Below are 19387 nucleotides of genomic sequence, written 5' to 3' on the forward strand. Positions count from 1 at the left end.
GAGGGGCGGGGAGTTTGGGATTTGTAGATGCAAACTACTGCATTTGGGGTGGATGAGTCATGAGGTCCTGCTGTTTAGCCCAGGGAACTATATCCAGTCACTTGTGATTAGAACATGATGGAAGATTATATGAGAAAAACAATGCGTGCATGCGTGTGTGTGTGTGAGTGTGTGTGTGTGTAAGAGTGACTGGGTCACTTTGCTGTACAGCAGAAATTGACAAAATATTATAAATCAACCATAATAAAAAATTTTAATTAAAAAATAAGATAAAAGGCCATTTGTAAATATGTACACCTTACAAGTTTACACCTTTCAAAATATTTTAGATGTAAGATAAAACAGATGCTATTTTTATAAGTTTGTAGGCATAGAAAGGTCACCTAAATTCAAGGTGTTCACAGAATAGGCATGAATTAAATTTCTTTGAAATGCTGCCTCAATTTGAAATGCGTATCGAGTGGTCTCTCTAAAACACACTCAGCAAGAGATCTTTGGATCGTCACAAATAATTGCGGCTTTTACCTTCCAGTGCTGCGCTGTCCCGTGGGAGGGAGTGTCACGTGCAGACTGGGTTTCCAAGATGATGCAAAACAAAATAAGGTGACGGTCTTGATGCCAGTTTTACATGGTGATTGATTACGTGAGAAAAATGATAGCGCTCTAGATCCATCGAGAAATAAGTTACGAAAGTAACTGCATGGTTTGTTACACTCTCTTAAAAGACGAGCACCAGACCATTTTAAATTCCATGCCCGATTCACATCCTATTTCCACTGGGGAAGGCTGCTTTAGAACGGGTATCGGCATCTGGAAATTTCCGAGAAGAAAGTATGAGGATAACCGTGACTGCTCGAGATTTTAAATCCGCAGTTATCATGAAACCTGCATTTTCTTAGTTATTTCTTTTTTCTTTTTTTTAAATTTTTTTATTTTTTTGCTTTTTAGGGCCCCACCCACAACCTATGGAGGTTCCCAGGCTAGGGAAATCCGTGCTACAGCTGCCGGCCTACACCACAGCCACAGCAACACAGGATCCGAGCTGAGTCTACAACGTACACCCCAGCTCACAGCAACGCTGGATCCTTAACCCACTGAGCGAGGCCAGGGCTGGAACCTGCAACCTCATGGTTCCTAGTCAGATTCATTTCCGCTGTGCCCCAACAGGAACTGCATCTTAGTTATCTCTTAATGGTATCTCAGCTCTAGTACAATGATTCAGTATCATATCTGTAACTTAGAACCCTCAGGTTTCCACAAACCAATGCATTACTTTGTGGAATGTCACCCATAAATTCAAGGACAAAAGTGAGCACCAGGACATAAATTCCTGGTTCTTTAACACAGTATGAGTTATGTCGGTAAGCAGAAATCTCATTTAATTTTTTCATTATCTAGGCAGTCACTCAATTTGAGGTGATGTCTGAATAATTTACCACTGGATCTGGGGACACAGCCAATTTTCTACAAATGGAGCCTTGAAGTACAGTCTAGAAAACATGAAGTGATCCGAAGTGAGAGCTCGCTCACTCAATGGTTTCCAAGGAGGCATCTGCCTCCATCCTGCCTGGAGGAGCATCTTGTAGGGAAATCTGTGTAGGGCAGTAGGAACGGTGCCGGCATCAAAGACGCTGTGAGGACATTAGCCACTTACAGCCATGACTAATACTGCGATAATAATGCAGTACACTCCTGAAATGGCCCCACTTTACAGAAGAGAAAACCAAGGCACAGAAAAGTGAACTAACACTCCCAACGCCACACAGCTGGTGAGTGTCGGGGATCCAGCCAGGGAGTCTGGCACCAAAAGTCTACGCTGTCACGTCACTTCCCTATTTTTTTTTTTTTTTTTTTTTGCCTTTTTTAGGCCCACTCCTGTGGCATATGGAGGTTCTCAGGCTAGGGGTCCAATCAGAGCTGCAGCCGCCAGCCTACACCACAGCCACAGCAACATGGGATCTGAGCCCCATCTGCGACCTACACCACAGCTCACAGTAACACTGGATCCCCAACCCACTGGGCGAGGCCAGGGACCGAACCCACAACCTCATGGTTCCTAGTCAGATTTGTTAACCACTGCGCCACGACGGGAACTCCAAAGTCACTTCTCTAAAAACAGCATTTCAAACAACCTATTGGACGATGGCTTTGGATAAACGTTTTTCACATGCGAGGATTTCTCTGACATCTTCCAGACTGCATAATTTACAGTACTTGTTGGATTCCCCCTCTCCACAGTTTTCCTGGAAACTGGAAGGAGGCATCGATGTACTAGCTGGGTGAAGGACAGACCCTAAACGGGCCACCACGAGCCTGAGGTGCCCTTGGGGGTTTCTTGTTATCTCTAAGAGTCAGACGTATGTGCATTTTTCTCCCAAAATATCTGTTCTCCACGATGTGAAAGCAGTGTGTCTGCCCCACTCTCTAAGTAGTAGGTGGAGTCCGAAAGATTTATCTGTTTACCCTTTTACTGCAGAAATCCCTGGGCAGCCCCCACCCCAAGTTAGAAAGCTGAGGCCGAGGGACAGTGGTGGCATCTCCGATTTACTTCCCAGTAAGTCAGGCTGATTCTTGACCAGGAGGAGCTCCACGGAGAGTTTACTCTCCACTCCAACCCTATCACCCTCTCTGGACACACAGTCTTAGGTGAAGACAGACCAGACCGCTCAGGATGGGTGGCCTGCAGGGACGCTCACTGTCAGGGAAGACCAGTGCTGCCAGCTGCCCCAAGGAGCCGCAGGGTTGGCTCCAAGGAGGACATGAAAGCCCTCTTCCCAAGGCCCTTCCAGATGGCTGAGGCTGGCCTGTGAGAGGGAGCAGGCCTCCTTCCCAGATACGATGAGGGGTTAAAAATCAAGCTTCGCCTTAGCCCGGCCATTTCTTTGGACCAGATGGACACAACTCCACAGCTGTTGTGTCAGAGTCACATGGCTGATGAGAGGCTCAAGTCGCAGGTAATAGTCTCTCTTTGAGTGGCATGAAGAAGAAAGAAGTATTTTCATGTATTTTATGGCATTTTTATTATGTACATAACACCTGCTCATTAAAAACAGAAAATAAAAGGAGTGCCCATCATGGCCCAGTGGAAACAAATCCGACTAGGAACCATGAGGTTGCGGGTTTGATCCCTGCCCTCGCTTAGTGGGTTAAGGATCTGGCGTTGCCTTGAGCTGTGGTGTAGGTCACAGATGTGACTTGGATCTGGCATTGCTGTGGCTGTGGTGTAGACCGGCAGCTACAGCTCTGATTGGACCCCTAGCCTGGGAACCTCCATATGCTGTGGGTGTGGCCCTAAAAAGCCAAAAAAAAAAAAAAAAGATAATAAAAGAATGCATAGTTGGAAATAAAAGCGGCCCCTCATCCCAGCATCCAGAATAACCATTATTCACTTCTTCGTGTGCTTCCTTCCCTCTCGTCAGCATGTCTGTATGTGTGTACAGTGCTCTCCAAACTGGTATCATCCTGTTCATAAATTTGGGAACCTACTTTTGAAAATTTACTGGAAAAACAAAAGCATTTTCTTTTCTCTAAAGAATCTTCCAAACATGATTCTACTAATGGTCGAAGACTGCTCATTTTTCTTGATACATCATAAATCACTTAACCAATTATTTAGTCATGGACATTTGAGACTTTATTTTTCCTGTTGGTATTACAAATTACGATGTGCTGAATCCCTGTACGTATGTATTTGTTCTTTCTTTAACTTGCCACAGAAGGAGAATCAATGAGTCAAATTATATTAATATTTTTAAAGGATCTGAAAGTCCACTCGCATGACCAGGACCAACTACGCTGAAGAGCATGCATGAATAGATACATGTTCTATTGTCCTGTTGCAAAATGATAAGTAGCATCAAGGTTTTTTGAACTTCTGTGCTAATTTAATAGGGGGAGTATCACATTCCGTGACTTACATTTGCATTCCTTGAATTACTTGTGAGTAAAGCCACATATCGCATAATGATCATTTATGGTTATTCTGAGTCATCTGTTTATGTCTATTTTTTATTATGGTATTAAAATATCATCCTATATAACAATTCCTTTAAAACTCATTGAATTAATCTATATGTAAATTAGTACACATTTTAAAACACTCACGTAACTTAAGGGTAGTAAGTTAAACCCCTCTTTTAGATTTTTTAAAGGATATATTTGTTCATCTCATGTGTGTATTCCATGAGCAACAATTTTAAATGATCTTCTCACACTCCAAAAAAGCAATACAATTGGCATGATCATATGCCCATAAATTAACTTGAGAAGAACGGGCATCATCAGTTTTCGTTTTCCTACCCAAGCCCTCCGTGTGTCTCTCCAGTTGAAATATATCATTTTTAGAAAATTCTTTGTTTTCTTTTCTAGTTTCATTCCTATTGAAGCTCTGATCCATCTCCTCGTGTTGATGGTGTGTCCAGGAACTTCATGCTTTGACCAAGGCACATGAAGAGAGGCTCACCCCTGCTGCTACATTTAAATAACGATTAATATGTAGGAAACACTGCCTTTAGCTTTTTTTTTTTTTTTTTTGTCTTTTCATGGCCGCACCCGCAGCACATGGAGGTTCCCAGGAGAGGGGTCGAATTGGAGCTGTTGCTGCTGGCCTACACCACAGCCATGGCAACTCGGGATCTGAGCTGCATCTGCAGTCTACACCACAGCTCCCTGCAACGCCAGATCCTTAACCCACTGAGTGAGGCGAGGGATGGAACCTGCCTCCTCATGGATGCTAGTCAGGTTCGTTTCCGCTGAGCCACGACAGGAACTCCCGAACTTATGACTTCTGATATGGGCACATCATGTTTGCTTGTTTTATAAAAAGGTTTATTTGTAATATTGATTTCTGTCTCATTCATTTATTTTTAGTCTTTTAACTTCAAGGCTGCTGGGTGTCTCCTTGTGGTTTGTTTTAAGGTTTCTATTTGTTGCACGGTGGCAGGTATGTGAAATCTATAAAATCTTGCTTCGTGATTTCCTGAAGTGTGCTTCATGGCATGACTTTTTACCCTATTTTTATCTAATTTTTATTATGAAAACTTTCAACAGTCAAATAGAAAATAGTGTAACAAATGCCATGTCCCCCTCACCCAGCTTCCTCAATTCGCAGCTTAACTGGGCTTGTTTCATCTTTACACCCACACTCCCCAGCCCCCACACCTGCATTACTGATATAACAACATATTTTATTTGAGCCATATATGTTTCTGCAAGCATCTCTAAAATATAAGGGATCTTTTTACTTTTGTAATTTTTTATGTTTGCTTTTTAGAGCCACACCCACAGCATCGGTAGGTTCTGAGGCTAGGGGTTGAATTGGAGCTGCAGCCACTGGCCTACGCCACAGCCACAGCAACACTTAACCCACTGAGTGAGGCCAGGGATCAAACTTGCATCCTCATGGATACACCAAAAACTCCCATTAGGGATCTTTTTAAAAGCACAAGCATATAACTCTTACTAACACCTACAAATTAACAAAATTAACAATTTAAATTATTAAATATTAGTGTTCCACTTTCTCCAGTTGTCTCACAATTTTTTGTTTCATTTGTTCAAGCCTGGGTCAGCTAAAATTTGCACATTTTACTGGGAGTGTCTCTCTCTTTAAGAATAAACAGTTGGGTGCATTCAGGCATAATTTCCTACAGCGGCATTTATTCTCTTTGCATGTGCGGGTCTCTGAATTTCAGCAAAGGCAGTTATGGAACCATCACCACCACCACCAGTAGGTGGGTGTCCACAAATCCCAAATGGTCCCTATGCCACTCTGCAGTCAATGTCCCCCTCCCACCAGTCCCTGAAACCACTGCTCTGTTTTGAGTCTTACAGTTTTTCTTTTCCTTGAACGTCATGGAAAGGGACTTATCTACGATACAAATGCTTGAGCCTGGGTTTGCCACTCGGCATGATGCTCCTGGCTTTCAGGCACATGGCTGTGCATATCAGAAGTCCACTCTGGTTGCTTCTGCTTCTGTTGTTTGGAGGTTTCCAAGTTTGTCAATCCACACACTAGTTCATGGATATTTGGACCATTCCTAGGTTTGTTGGTTACAAATAAAGCCACTATAAACCTTTGTGTACAGTTGATTTATGTGTGTGTGGGGGGGAACATTTCTTTATTACTCTTGGGTAAGTACTTAGGAGTGAGATTTCTGGGTATATTATACAGGAATGTTTATAAGAAACAGTCAAACTGATTCTCAAAGCAACTGTATCATGTTGCACACCCACCAAAGGGCTATAAAAATTTCAGCTGCCCCCTTCTTCACAGGCACTTGGTACTGCCCATGCATTGTTTAAATTACAGCCCTTCCAACAGGTGTGTAGGGATTATGGATTTAATTCGCATCTCCCTAATGATAGATACCACTGAGAATGTTTTCATGTGCTCAACTGTCATCACATATCTTTGTTGGTAATGCGTCTGGTCACATGTTTTGCTAGGTTCTTTGTTCTCTTATTATTGACTTATGAGAGTTTTTTATATATTGTAGATCATTCTTTATCAGATAGCCACTTTACAAACATTTTCTCCCCGTATGTGGCTTTCCTTTTCACTGTATTGAAAGTCATTCCAAAGGGCGACCGTACTTCATTTTGGTGAAATCCAGTTATGAATGCGTTGTATCCTATGGTTCATGCTTTTGATGTCATATCTAAAAAAGTTTTGCCTAAATCACAAAATTTTCTTTTATGTTTTCTTTCAAGAAGTTCTAGGACTTTGGCTTTAAAATCTGGTCTATTTGCAACTTTGATTGTTATGTATGATACAAGGTATTGGTCAAGGGTCATTTATTTATTTTAAAAAGGAATAGTCACCTGCTTCAAAACCATGTATTGAAAGGGCAAATTGTTCTATATTGAATGCCGTGGCACCTTTGTCAAAAATTAGTTGACTGCGTGTGTGTGTGTGTGTGTCTGAAGGCTCTGTTACTGTGGTTGGCTAGTCTCTGTTCCTTCCCTTTGCCAGTTCCACAAAACCTTCATTCTTGTCGCTCTATCAGGTGTCTCTCGTTTTCCACATTGTGGTGGCCCTCTTACTTCCTTCGGCTTTCTATATCAGCCATAGAATCAGCTTGTCAATTTCTGTGACCCTGGGGTTTTGATTGGGATTGGACAGAATTCATAGGTCACCTCGGAGAGAACTGCCATCTCAACATGACTGAGGCGTCCAGCTCCTTAACGCAAAGTCTCTCTCTCTCTCAATTCATGTCTTTGATTTCTCCATTCAATGGTTTGTGGTTTTCAGGACTCATAGTTTGTTAGGTTAATCCATAGATATCTACTGGGTTTGGGGCTTTAGTGATACTGCTATTTTATTTTAATGTCTGGTTGTTCATTACTGGTCATACAAGGACACAACTGAGTTTCACACTCACCTTGTCTTCTGCACCCTTGCTAAGTTCACTTATTGGTACTAGCAGCTTCTGGTAGGCTCATTGAGATGGTCTAGATGGCAACAATTTTGCCTAAATATAGAGACAGTTTTGTTTCTTCCTTTTCAGTCTGTATGTTTTTCATTCCTTTTTTTTTTTTTTTTTTTTTCCACCAAGGCTTTGGTTAGGACTTCCAGTACAGTTTTGCGTAGAAGTGGTGGAAGCACAAATCTTTGCCTGTTCTCCAACTTGGAGAGAAAACAGGAGGCATTAACCATTACACAGAGTGTGAGCTGTGGTTCCTTCCTAGATATCCTCTGTCAAAGTCCCCTTTATTTTATTTATTTATTTATTTTGACAAAGTTCCCTTCAATTCAGAGTTGACGTAGAGGTGGGTTGGTTGGTTTTTAATATTGAATAGATGTTGAATTTGACAGATACATTTTCTGCATCTATTGAAATGATCATATTGTTTTTCTTTGTTCTTTTGATAAAGTGAATAACATTGATTTTCTAACGTTGAACGGACATTTCATTCTAAAGAAAACCCACCTGGTCATGATGTACCGTCAATTTTATATGTTGCTAATATTATGTTGAGGATTTCTGCTTCTATGTTTATGAAGTACATTGGTCTTTTATTGTCTTTCTTTGTAATATCTGTTTGTTTTTTGTATCAGAGGATTGCCGACCTCAGAGGAAAATAACTTGGGAAATGTTATTCCTGCTTTTACTTTCTGCACAAGTTTATTTAAATTCGGTGTCATTTCTTCCTAAAATGTTGGTCGACGTTCAGTGAAGTTATCTGAGCCTGAATCTCTCCGTTGGATGGATTGAAATTATGGATTTAATGTTTTAGTCGATATGGTGCTACTCATGTTTCCTGTTTCTTCTTGAGTGAGCACAGTAGTTTGTGATTTACAAAGAATTTGCCTTTTTCGTATGAGCTGTTGAGTTTACTGTCAAGTGGTAGTTTGTACCATTTTCCTGTTACGTTGTTGGTGTTGTCCCTTTTCTCATTCCTGACATCAACAATCTGCAGTGCTGCTCTTCTTTTTTCTTAGGCTCTGTAACCAGTTGCTTTATCTTTCTTTTTCAAAAAAGCTTCTATTTTAATTGATTTTTCCTTATTTTTTTGTTATTAATTTATTTGATTTCTGCTCTTACGTTTACAATTCCTTTCTTATGCGTGTTTCCGTTTAATTAGTTCTCTCTTCCCTTGACTCAAAGTAGAAATTTAGATTACTGATTTGAGAACTTCTAATTATTTATTTATTAGAACATTTAAGATCCAGTCTCTCAGCAACCTTCCCGTATATAAAACAGCATTGTTGACCATGGTCACCACATTGCACGTTAGATCCCCGGAACCTACCGCATCTTATCGCTGGGAATTTGTAGCCCGTGGCCCCCGTTTCCCCATCCCTCCCACTTGGTAACCACCACTCCACTCTCTGTTTCTATGCATGTGGCTGCTTCAGATTCTGTCAGAGGTGGGATCATGCAATAGTTGTCATTCTCTGTCAGGCTCATCTCAGCCTAATGCCCTCAGGGTCCATCCATATTGTTGCGAATGGCAAGACTTCCCTTTTTGATGGCTGCATGATATTTTATACATATTCTTTATCCATTCATCCGTACCTGGACACTTAGGTTGTTTTCCTGTCTCGGCTTTTGTGAATAATGCTGTGGACGTGCAGATATCATCTCTTCAATAATGGTTTTTCATTTCCTTTGGAAAAATACTCAGAAGTGAAATTGCTGGATCACACGGTAGGTATGTTTTCAATTTTTAGAGGCGCCTCCATACTGTTTTCCATGTACGGAATACAGTGGAATATCATTGGCTGCACCAATTTATATTTCCACCAACAGTGTGTAGGGTTCCCTTTTCTCCGCACCCTCTCCAACATTTTGTTACAGCTTGTCTTTTGGATGACAGTCATTCAAACAGGTGTGAGGTGATGCCTCATGGTGGTTTGCATTTGCATTTCCCTGATGTCTGGGGATGTTGAGTATCTTTTCATATATACATTGGCCATCTCTGTGTCTTTTTGGAGAAATGTCTATTCAGTTCCTCTCATTAAAATGGATTGTTCGTGTTCTGTTGTTGCTGTTACTGAGGTTTATGACTTCTTAACATATTTTGAATATTAACTCCTTATCAAGTATACAGTTTGCAAATGTTTTCTCCCATTCTGTTGTTTTCGCTATGCCAAAGATTTTTAGTTTGATATAGTCACGCCTGTTGAATTTTGCTTTCACTACTTGTGCTTTTATTGTCATATAGTAGAAAATGCCGCCAAGACCTATGCCAAGGAGATTTTCTCCTATATTTTCTTCTGGAAGTTTTATAGTTTCAGGTCTTATGATTAAGCCTTTAATTAATTTCAGGGTAATTTTGTGAGTGGTATACGTTAGAAGTCTAGTATCATTTTTCAGTATGTGGTTATTTAATTTTCTAGACACCATTTATTCAAGAGACTATCTTTTCCCCAATGACTATTCTTGGTTTCCCTTGTCAAATGTTAATTGACTGTATATACACAGTTTATTTCTGGGCTCTCAATTCTTTTCCATTGGTCTTTTGTCTATGTGCTTATTTTCATGCTTGTTCCACATTGTTTTAATTACTAAAGCTTTATAATATAGTTTTAAACCAGGAAGTGTGATATTTCTGACTTTGTTCTTCTTTCTCAGGATTGCTTTGGCTATTCAGGGTCTTTGCAGTTCTATACAAATGTTAGGATTTTTTTCTATTTCTATGAGAAATGGTATTGGAATTTTGATGAGGATTGCATTGAATACATATGAGTTTGAGTGATATGAACATTTTAACAATATTAATTTTTCCGATCCATGAACATGGGATATCTTTCCATTTATTTTGTCTTCTTCTATTTCTTCTATCAAAGTCTTTTTTTTTTTTTCTTCTTAGGGCCACACGGCATATGGAAGCTCCCAGGCTAGGGGTCAAATCAGAGCTGCAGCTGCTGGCCTACACCACAGCCACAGCAATGCAGGATCTGAGCTGCATCTGCGACCTATGCTACAACTCACAGCAATGCCAGATCCTTAACCCACTGAGCAAGGCCAGGAATAGAACCTGCAACCTCATGGTTATGAGTCAGGTTCTCTACCATTGAGCCATAATGGGAACTCCCTATTTCCTTTATCAAAGTCCTGTAGTTGTCATTGTACGGATCCTTCACTTCCTTGGTTAAATGTATTCTTAAGTATTTTACTGTTTTTCATGCTATTGTGAATGGATTTGTTTTCTTTATTTCTTTTTCAGATATTTCATTGTTAGGGTCCCTGCCCCGATTTCTACTTGTGACAAACTTCATATCCTCAGAAGCAAGGCAAGCCCATCTCTCCCCAGGATGAAGAGGGACTCAGCATGTCACAGGAGAAGGGAGATGTTGACAGAAGAGGCAAAGTGATGGGGCCAGGTCCTAAGAGCAGAGACTTCTGAAGAGGAGGGCAGCCTGTGCTGGCCTCAGCTTTCTTGCCTGTCCTGCAGTCTGGTCCTGAATGGATCTCTGATGCCCAGGAATGCATTTTAGTTAATCCTAGGTCTTAGTTCAACCCATTCACACTGTAATTAGGGACAATTCCTTTAAAAGTGGCTAAATTATTCACTAGAGACTTTAGTTTCTAGCACAGTTGTAACTGTGCATATTTTTGTAGACTCGCATTTATTTTTCAGTGAGAAGATTCTGCCTTCTCTTTGTCTGCTGCTCTGTTTCCAAGGACAGGTTCACACTTTCTTGAATAAACTACAGCTCCAGAGCTGATGAACAACGGGAAGTCCCATGACACTCTAAAGAGCCCAGGGCTTACACAGGCCCTTTAAGATAACTGGATCAGTCTCACAAGAAGAAGCCCCAGGCCACCACTTCCTGGTCTGCTACCTGCTCTCCTCCTCAGTTTAGGCTGCTCCACTGCTTGTCATCACCTGACAAAACATTCCTCATGAGTTTGTGACTCTGCAGGTTCCACTTCTCATTCCCTCTCCTCCCCTGGTCAAGTTCTGCAGAGTCTTCATGGTGGGTTTCGGGCACATCAGCCCCTGGAGATCATCCTTGATGACCTTCCCGAGACCCTCCTCTTATGTTCAACATCCACAGGGAGACTCCAGGCCCACAGAGATGGGTGCATGCCCAGGAGAGTGTGAGTAGTGAAGGCTCCTTGAGGAGCTGCTTCTGCACTGCCCACACCACCCAAACCTCCCATTAAGCCCATTGCCTGCACCTCCTGCACTGTCTGCATTTCCTACACCCACACCATCTGCACCTCCTGCATCTCCTGCACTGCCTGCATCTCCTACACCACCTGCATTTCCTGTACCACCTGTATCTCCTGCACTGCCTGCACCTCCTGCATTTCCTATACCTCCTGCACCACCTGCATCTCCTACACCTCCTGCATCACCTGCACCTCCTACACCCCTCCTGTGTCACCTGCGCCACCTACAGAGGACCAGCAGAACATGGCTGACCTTCAGTTCTATGCTTCCAGGTGGCCAACAGGCTTTCTTTGGGTCTGTGTAAAATGGTATATCATCATCGTTATCATCGCATATAATGATGAGTCTAACCTATATCAACAACAAAGTCCTTTAAAAAAATAAAAATTTAAAAAATTAAAAAATTTAAAAAAAAAGCCCTTCAAGATATTTATTAAATTGTAGGTGCTCCCAACTTCATTCAAGTTGCGCTAATACTGTATGAGACCCTGCCACCACACATCTGGTTCTTAACCAGTGACTGATCAGGAAGGGCGCCGTCTTAACATGAGCCTCGGTGGTCACCCACGGGATACCTCTGCCCATCGTGATTTCTAACTCAGTTCAGCAAACCACACGCTCAGTCAAACAAAACCACTTTCTCATGTCCCATCATTTGCGCTCACGGTTCATACTGCCACTGTCAGGAGTGATTATTATACAAGTGCACTGTCTGTCCAAGAAAGAAACAAGCGCTGAGCTGGCCAAGCCTATTTAAAACGAGTGTGGGTCTGAGTCACTATCCTTGTTCTTCTGAAGTCTCATCATGCTTCTTTGACGAATAAAATATATCCGATTCTAAGACCATTTACCTCTGTACATAACAATTTACAAGATGGATCAACTTATCAATTATATAATATATACTGCATTGTATAAAACGCATGATATATTTTATATTTATAAATATATAAATTTATGTAAGTCAAATATAGTACTTAAATTTATCGATTTATAACAGGATATAAAACGTAATAACAATTGTAAAATAATTTTTAACGATATATCTGAAAATTTACATGTAAAATGTTTTAATGAGGCTATATTTTCTCACTAATTACACTACAATTGAAACAATGTACCAACATTTAACCCACCAGAAACTGACCCTATTTTGACTTTTTCTTGTTCCACCTTCTAGGTTCTTCAACAGTTTGTAACATACAAACAATCCCCTAAATGTGTTCTTTGGACTAAAGGTCATTTAAAACATACTTTCCAGAATAGTAATTTCTAAGAATTCTGAAAAATCAAAATTTTCATGAAGCAGTTCAGAAATTCTTATTTCAAAACAAATGAATTTGACTGTTATTAAAAATACTTCTGAAGACAGATACATTACTCCCCAAAAGACAAGTAAGGCCGTGTTATATTCTTATGGTTCATAAATCCAAAAGAGAATATCCAGAGAAGAATAAAAGTAGAGATTTGACAAGCAGCAGATGGGGTTAGGAGGGCTGGTTATTCTATTATCGACCATGTTAGGAAGAAATATTACTTTATTTTGTCCTTTAAAGTAGATTACTCAAAAAGTCAAAAGGTAAAAGGAACACAAATACGCTTTAAGTATAAAATATTTGCCACATGATGGCACATAAAATTATTTATTTGATAGAAAAGCTAGGATAATTTGTCATAAGCTTCTTCAACTAAGCATGTATATATAGCATGTTCACAGTATGAATTTCTTAAGAGGATTAAGGTGTGCTGCAAATGTCTACGGGATATTCAAGAGGGAGCTGACAGGAGGAAAGGTCACTCAGAGCTTTTACTGGAACAGTGAACTAGTTTCACTATTCTTTAAACTAAATTTGCTGATTATTTTAGTGACAGTATTGCCCATGTCTTGGGAAACTAAAATATTAAACTTTTGTATGTGAAGCGAGGCATCGAAAGCCCTGGAATACCTGTATAACACATGCTCTCTGACCATTGCCTCTGATCATTCAATTAAATGGGAATCAGGATCACCTTAGTGTAAACTGTGTGTAAGTGTGTGTGTGTGTGTGTGTGTGTGACGCTTATTCAGATTTGAGGAACTGGGTAATAGATGGTCACAAGGACAAAAGGCAAGTTTCAGCCAAGAATCATTAAGGTCTGTGAAAGGACACAAAGAGTCGAGTGTGCTTCCTGACATCACCAAACGAGACCCATAGCAAATGAGAACACATAAGCCAGACGATGAGAGAAGGAAATAGACATATCCCGTAAACCAGCATTGAACTAGACACAGGAACATGTCCTCCTTACTAAATTTTGGGGCTACGTATTGAGACAAGCTGGGTAGGTAGCAAATTACAGGGAAGATAATATAATTCTGAAGTCATAAAATATTCCAGAATGGAAGGTGTTGTGAGGTAACTGTGGCATAGGCAGCATTTGCTTTTGTAATATGATCACATGTTAAGGTGATTTTTAAAATCAGTTTAAAAATTCATAAGATGATGTTTTTCTCTTGTTATTACATAGATTTATTATACAATCTGTCAGCTAGGGATTATTTCAGGGGAGTCTGTTCCAGACAAATGTTCTTTCAGGTCACTAGGCTCCAAAGATAGCACAAAATCCATCTTCCAAACAGCACTCTTTTATAGACTACCACCAGCACCACCTCAACTGCGTGAAGACAAAATTCACAAAAACCGTACATGAGCCTGTGTCCTTCAGACCAGGGAGTGCTGCACCTTACCCCAAATATGTGACATTTTTTAAAATGAGTTGTTTGATCAATTAGGGCCCCTATTAGGAGCTACCAGCAGAAGATGTGGTCCAATTCTAAAAATAGAGCATAAAAATACGATTCTATACAAACCATCTCAGCCACTTCTTTACCTTCAAGCAGACCCATATTCCAAAAAATAGCAACTCAGCTACCCTAAACTCGATTTCTTTATAAAAAGGAATCGCACCCAATGAAAAAGGAATTATGTTTTACTGAAAAACAATTGAAAGAATTGCTTCATTAAAATGACAGATACAGTTTTACATCTAAAACTAAATTGTGGCCAAAGCAAACAAACGAAAAAAAAACCCACTATTTGGGCACCGACCTGGTATAGGCTGAGGCGTTAACACCACAGTGGGAAGAGGCCGGGAGGCAGGAGCTGGCCTGGACAGAGACAAGGCTACTTGATTTCCCAACAGTTGAGGCTTGTCGTGCCCATGGAACAATCTTGATTCCTCAGGATACATCCACGTTGAGTCCAGAGCAAAGGCATTGTTAAAAAAGATCTGTGCAAAAGAAAGCAACAATTAAGACCACGCACACGATAAGAGCTAAAGGCTGGGGAAGTTCCCACTGCGGCTCAGGGGGGTCAGGCCTTACTTGTTGCGTTCAGGATCCAGCGTTGCTGTGGCTGGGTATAGGCTGGCTGCTGCAGCTTGAGTCAACCCCTGGCCCAGGAACTTCCATACACTGCAGGAGCAGCCACAGGGGAAAAAAGAAAAAGATAGCAAAAGAAAAAGATAACACTGCAAACTATTTATCTTGTCTTACATGGAAGGCTGCAGATTCTATGTGAACAGACTCTAAAAAAAGCACCATCTTAAAACCCGAGGAACAATAGAACTCTGATACCAACCACCTCTGGTCAAATCCGGTGGCCCGGTCTTCAGCTATTGACTCGGCTAATTCTGCCCAGCAGCCAGTTGAAAGATTACAGAATTATCCCAGCAAGGTAAGCAGTGTGTCATACAAGTCACTGTACTACTTTCTGCTGGTTTTCGAGTAAACTAAGTGTAGCCAGTATATCTGAATTCAAAAGCCAAGATAAACCATCAGGAAGACGAACACTCAAAGCAATGATAGCAAGGAAAACTTGCTTTGGAAAGGTATACATGCGTTAAATGATGTTTAAAGCTAGATTTGGATCAATGGTTACAGATGTAAAAACTGAAAAATTTAAAAAGCAGATTCTGTTTCAGAATTCGAAATTTTATATTGTTCTATGGAATCTGAATATTTTAAGCTAAAGCAAAATCCACCACCATCACCATCTACTGGTGCTTTTGAACAGATCAATCTTATTCTAAAAAGATTTCTCTCTAGACCTAGATGGTCAATCTATTGTGATTAAAAAGTAGAAACACACAGTGATTTTCATTGCAGAAAGACCCCAAAACTTAAGAATTAAAGCACATTTATCCAATCAAATGAGTTCCTTTTTTACCTTGCAGTTAGGCATCCTTTTGTCTATCCAACTCTTCCCAACAGAAGGTGCAAGGACGGATGGGCAGACGTGTGGGAAAATGGGCACCAATTCCACAGCAGAAGAGGGGGACAGTCCAACTGATGGAGAATGACCACCAAATAGCCACTAAAACCCAAGAGAAGAGACAGGCGTGCTCATTAGCTTATGTCAATCAACTCTACTTTGTCCCAAAAGATGCTGGGAGAGCTGCTTTAAAAGGGAATTTAAAAATGCATCTCTTTGATTATGAGAAAAATCTCCTTTTTCCCAGTCCAAAAAAAAACCCATAAATGTTCAGAAATTCTAAAAATTTATAAACATTTTTGTCTCTGAATCACCACAATCCATTAGCAACACCACATTCTTTAATATTAAGAAAGAGCTCAGCACAAAACCATGGGAAGATGGTAAGAAATGGGTTTCTGCCCTGAGAAAATGAGAACCCACAACGGAAAGGCAAAATGCTGGGTGTTCCTTTTATCGTTCTTGGATTCTTTTCTCAAGCAAGCAGAGAGATGTATCTTGTGACAGTCTTTCCCATATAACCCTTTGTATTAATTACCTTTATCATTTTTTAGACATGCACAAGTAGTATTTTCAAATAGGTTAAGATTCAAAGTTTCCCAAGGTTCACAAATGCAAATCAATTTCAAGGCAGAGAAATTTCAAGTGAGCTTATAGCGTCACTGAAGAGCCCCATGCAGAGCAAACATGGAAAGGGAGCAGGCAATTTAGGAGACAGTCTCCCTAATTAAATTAACTCAATGTCGGTGGAGAATAAAATCATTGCTCAGTAATATGGAAGGCTTCAATATGTATTTGTTTTAAAACCATAAATTTTCCTGTTATGTGAAAATATTCTTCTGGTTCTAAATATTGTTATTTAACAGAAAATATGCAGCACAAAACATTTTGAAGATTAATACTAAGTTTGGGGGAGATTTTTCTTTTTAAATTTGCACAAGAAAAAAAATGCAGTTTTACATTCAGGGAAAAAAATATAGTTCCTTGGCATTATATACCTCTAGTGGTAGCACTAGGCTATAACAACCCCTACAAAATACCAAAAAAGCTACCAACGTTTATTCAGAAAACCCCCAATATGAACCGCATCACACATCAAAATACCATATTCAGCGTCACATATGTGGTATATCATTAAGTCTAAAGACCAGTTTAGGAAGAGTTAACAACATCTTTTAGAAAAGCTCGCAAGATAATATTGGAATTAAATTAATTAAATGGTGTAGTCTAACATCTACTCATTTGAATATGCTAATGAGGACAGTCACTGGAATAAAATACATGTTATTCCCTGATTTACATGCATCTGCATAGTTACATAGCAAACAATGGCTCTTGCCAAAACCAGTTTATCTTGCTCTGTTGCACCGTTAATCAAAGGTGCAGTCACTTTTCCTTTTTAATGCCAGGTTTTACACGCCAAACTCTTCTAAAGTACAATGTGACCCTGGCTAATTCGGTGGGCTCAGGCAGAGATAGGGCGGGAGTGGGAATCACCGCCAGCATTTCTCAGTGTTAATGGCAGGATTGCCCTGCAGGCTTCCATTGGTTTGCATTTCCTTAAGCATTGTCCTGAGTCTATGTTCAAATGGGGGGAAAAAACTAGATAACAATCAGAAATAGGTATTGATTCCCAGCTTGCTTTTCAAGCCTGGCAGAGACTGTAAAAGTATTAACTTCTATTCGGTAAGTCGGCCACGGTCCGCAGCTGCAAGGCTCAGCTCCGGGTCGGCTACTTCAGCACCGCTCTCTGGACAGCGACCTCGGCCCGGGCGAAAGTTATGGCCAAGGCGGTCCCAACGCCGGCCTTGGGGTGCGGGTCTCCAAACTGCTCAGCTGAGAGACCGAGGGAAACACCGCAAAAACTGCCGGGAGGCAGCACGGGACGTCGAAGCATGAACTTTGTTGCCTGTGCATGGCTGCCGGGCTGCGCCCTGACGGTTTGGGGAGCCGAGGACCTCCGAGGGAGGCAAGAGCGAGCCACAGGGCCAGAGCCGCCGGAGCGGGGTGAGGGCCGCGCCGGGGGGCAGAGGGTGTAGCCGGCGACCCTGAGCCCAGGACCAGGGGACGGGGGACACGTTACCTGCCCGTTGAGCAAGGGGTAGTGGTGCACGGCGGCGGCGGCGGCGTGGTCTGGCGCAGAGGGCAGCGGCAGCAGCGGCAGGAAGGGCTCGCCCGGGGCTTGCCAGCCGGGAAGCCCCGGGAGCAGCGGGGCGGCGGGGGGCTGGGCCGAGGCTAGCAGAACTGGCGGGGGCGCGACCCCGGCGCCCAGCCGGAGCAGCCCGGCGGAGCCGGGGACCATCCAAACCCAGGGCGGCGGCGGCGGCGGCGGCGGGTCTGCATTCATCGGCCAGAGAAGAGGCTGCCGCCGCCGGGGCTGCTGCTGCTGCTGCTGCTGCTGCAGCTGCCGCCGCCGCCGCTGGAGCCTGGCGCCCACCAGCATCCTACATCCCCGCGCGGGCGGCGGCGGCGGGGACGGCGGGGGCGGCGGGCGCCCGAGGTGCGGGCCGGCGGCGGCGCGGGCTCCGGAGCGAACTCACTTGGTTCCGCGGCGCGGCCGCTCGCTCCGCCCCTGCCCCGCGCGAGGAGCCCCTCCTCCCGCCCGCCGCCCTCCTCTCCAAGCGCGGCCGCCCGCGCCGCCGCCGCCGCCGCCGCCGCCGCCGCCGCCGCCGCCGCCGCCGCCGCCGCCCCCCGGGCCCGGGCCCGGCACGCCGCGCCCCAGGTTCCAGGTTCCGGCCAGCAAGGGTCCCCGGACCCCCCTGCGGCGGGCGGCAGGGGACAGGGTGGGGGCGCGGGGATCTGAGGGCGCTCCTGGCTGGGATCCCGCAGATGGAGCCCGGCGCTCGGATGCAGCCGCTGAAGGCCGCCGGCTCTTGCGGACGGAGCGCACGGCGGGGCCGGGACCCGGAATCCACCCGCAGCCGCGAGCAGAGGCCAAGGTGGCCGCGCCCGAGTCAGGCACGTCCCGCCCGCAGGCTGGGCGGGGGGCGCCGGCGAGGACCGCACGTGGGCCGCTCTCTGCCAGGCTTAGCTCGGGTCAAGGGCGCAGGGCCGGGAGAGGATGTTGGCCGCGGCCCCCGACGCCAAGTGGGCACGGATTGCCACTGGCGACAGGTAGATTTCTCTCTCTGGGAAATCTGCCAAACGCTTTTCTAAAGCTCCCAGCGTGTCCTCTGCCTGCAGCCCCTACCCTACGCCCCCCAGCTCAGGCGCCTCGCTCCAGGCAGGTCGCCTCTGGGCCTTTGCACAGAACGTCCGGTTGTCGCTGGCGTCGCCCACTGTGAACTGGCCCTAGATTCTCCCAGACCCAGAATAGTGCTCCTGCTTTACGCACCGCACGCAGCCTCTGCAGTGCAACCCGAGCTGCCTGGGACCTAGGACCGACCCCTCCCTGCGAGGACCCCGGCTCGGCTGGCCTGCACAGGAGCCTGGCTCCGCGCTGGTTACACCAGTCACCGCCAGGCGGCGCGCGCCCCAGCTGACCTCGTTAGCGATGTCTCTCCTTG

The 19387-nt window shown here is 43.5% G+C and overlaps 1 protein-coding gene across 1 annotated transcript in view; it reads right to left on the reverse strand.

Moving 5' to 3' along the window:
• Nucleotides 1-18374, reverse strand: part of TCERG1L (transcription elongation regulator 1 like) — a 180514-nt gene extending 162140 nt beyond the window's left edge. The window contains exons 1-3 of the mRNA XM_084997466.1: nucleotides 17965-18374; nucleotides 15837-15983; nucleotides 14718-14898 (exon numbers count right to left, since the gene is read on the reverse strand). Coding sequence (XP_084853592.1) covers nucleotides 14718-14898; nucleotides 15837-15983; nucleotides 17965-18324 — 688 coding nt within the window. The 5' untranslated portion in view covers nucleotides 18325-18374. The remainder of the gene's footprint in view (nucleotides 1-14717; nucleotides 14899-15836; nucleotides 15984-17964) is intronic.
• Nucleotides 18375-19387: the final 1013 nt, after the last annotated feature.

The sequence above is a fragment of the Sus scrofa genome, chromosome 14, assembly GCF_054392235.1.
Source record: "Sus scrofa isolate SSC_HxYL_T2T_F1_AM1 chromosome 14, Sscrofa_HxYL_maternal_Yorkshire_Landrace_v2.0, whole genome shotgun sequence".
NCBI lineage: Eukaryota > Metazoa > Chordata > Mammalia > Artiodactyla > Suidae > Sus > Sus scrofa.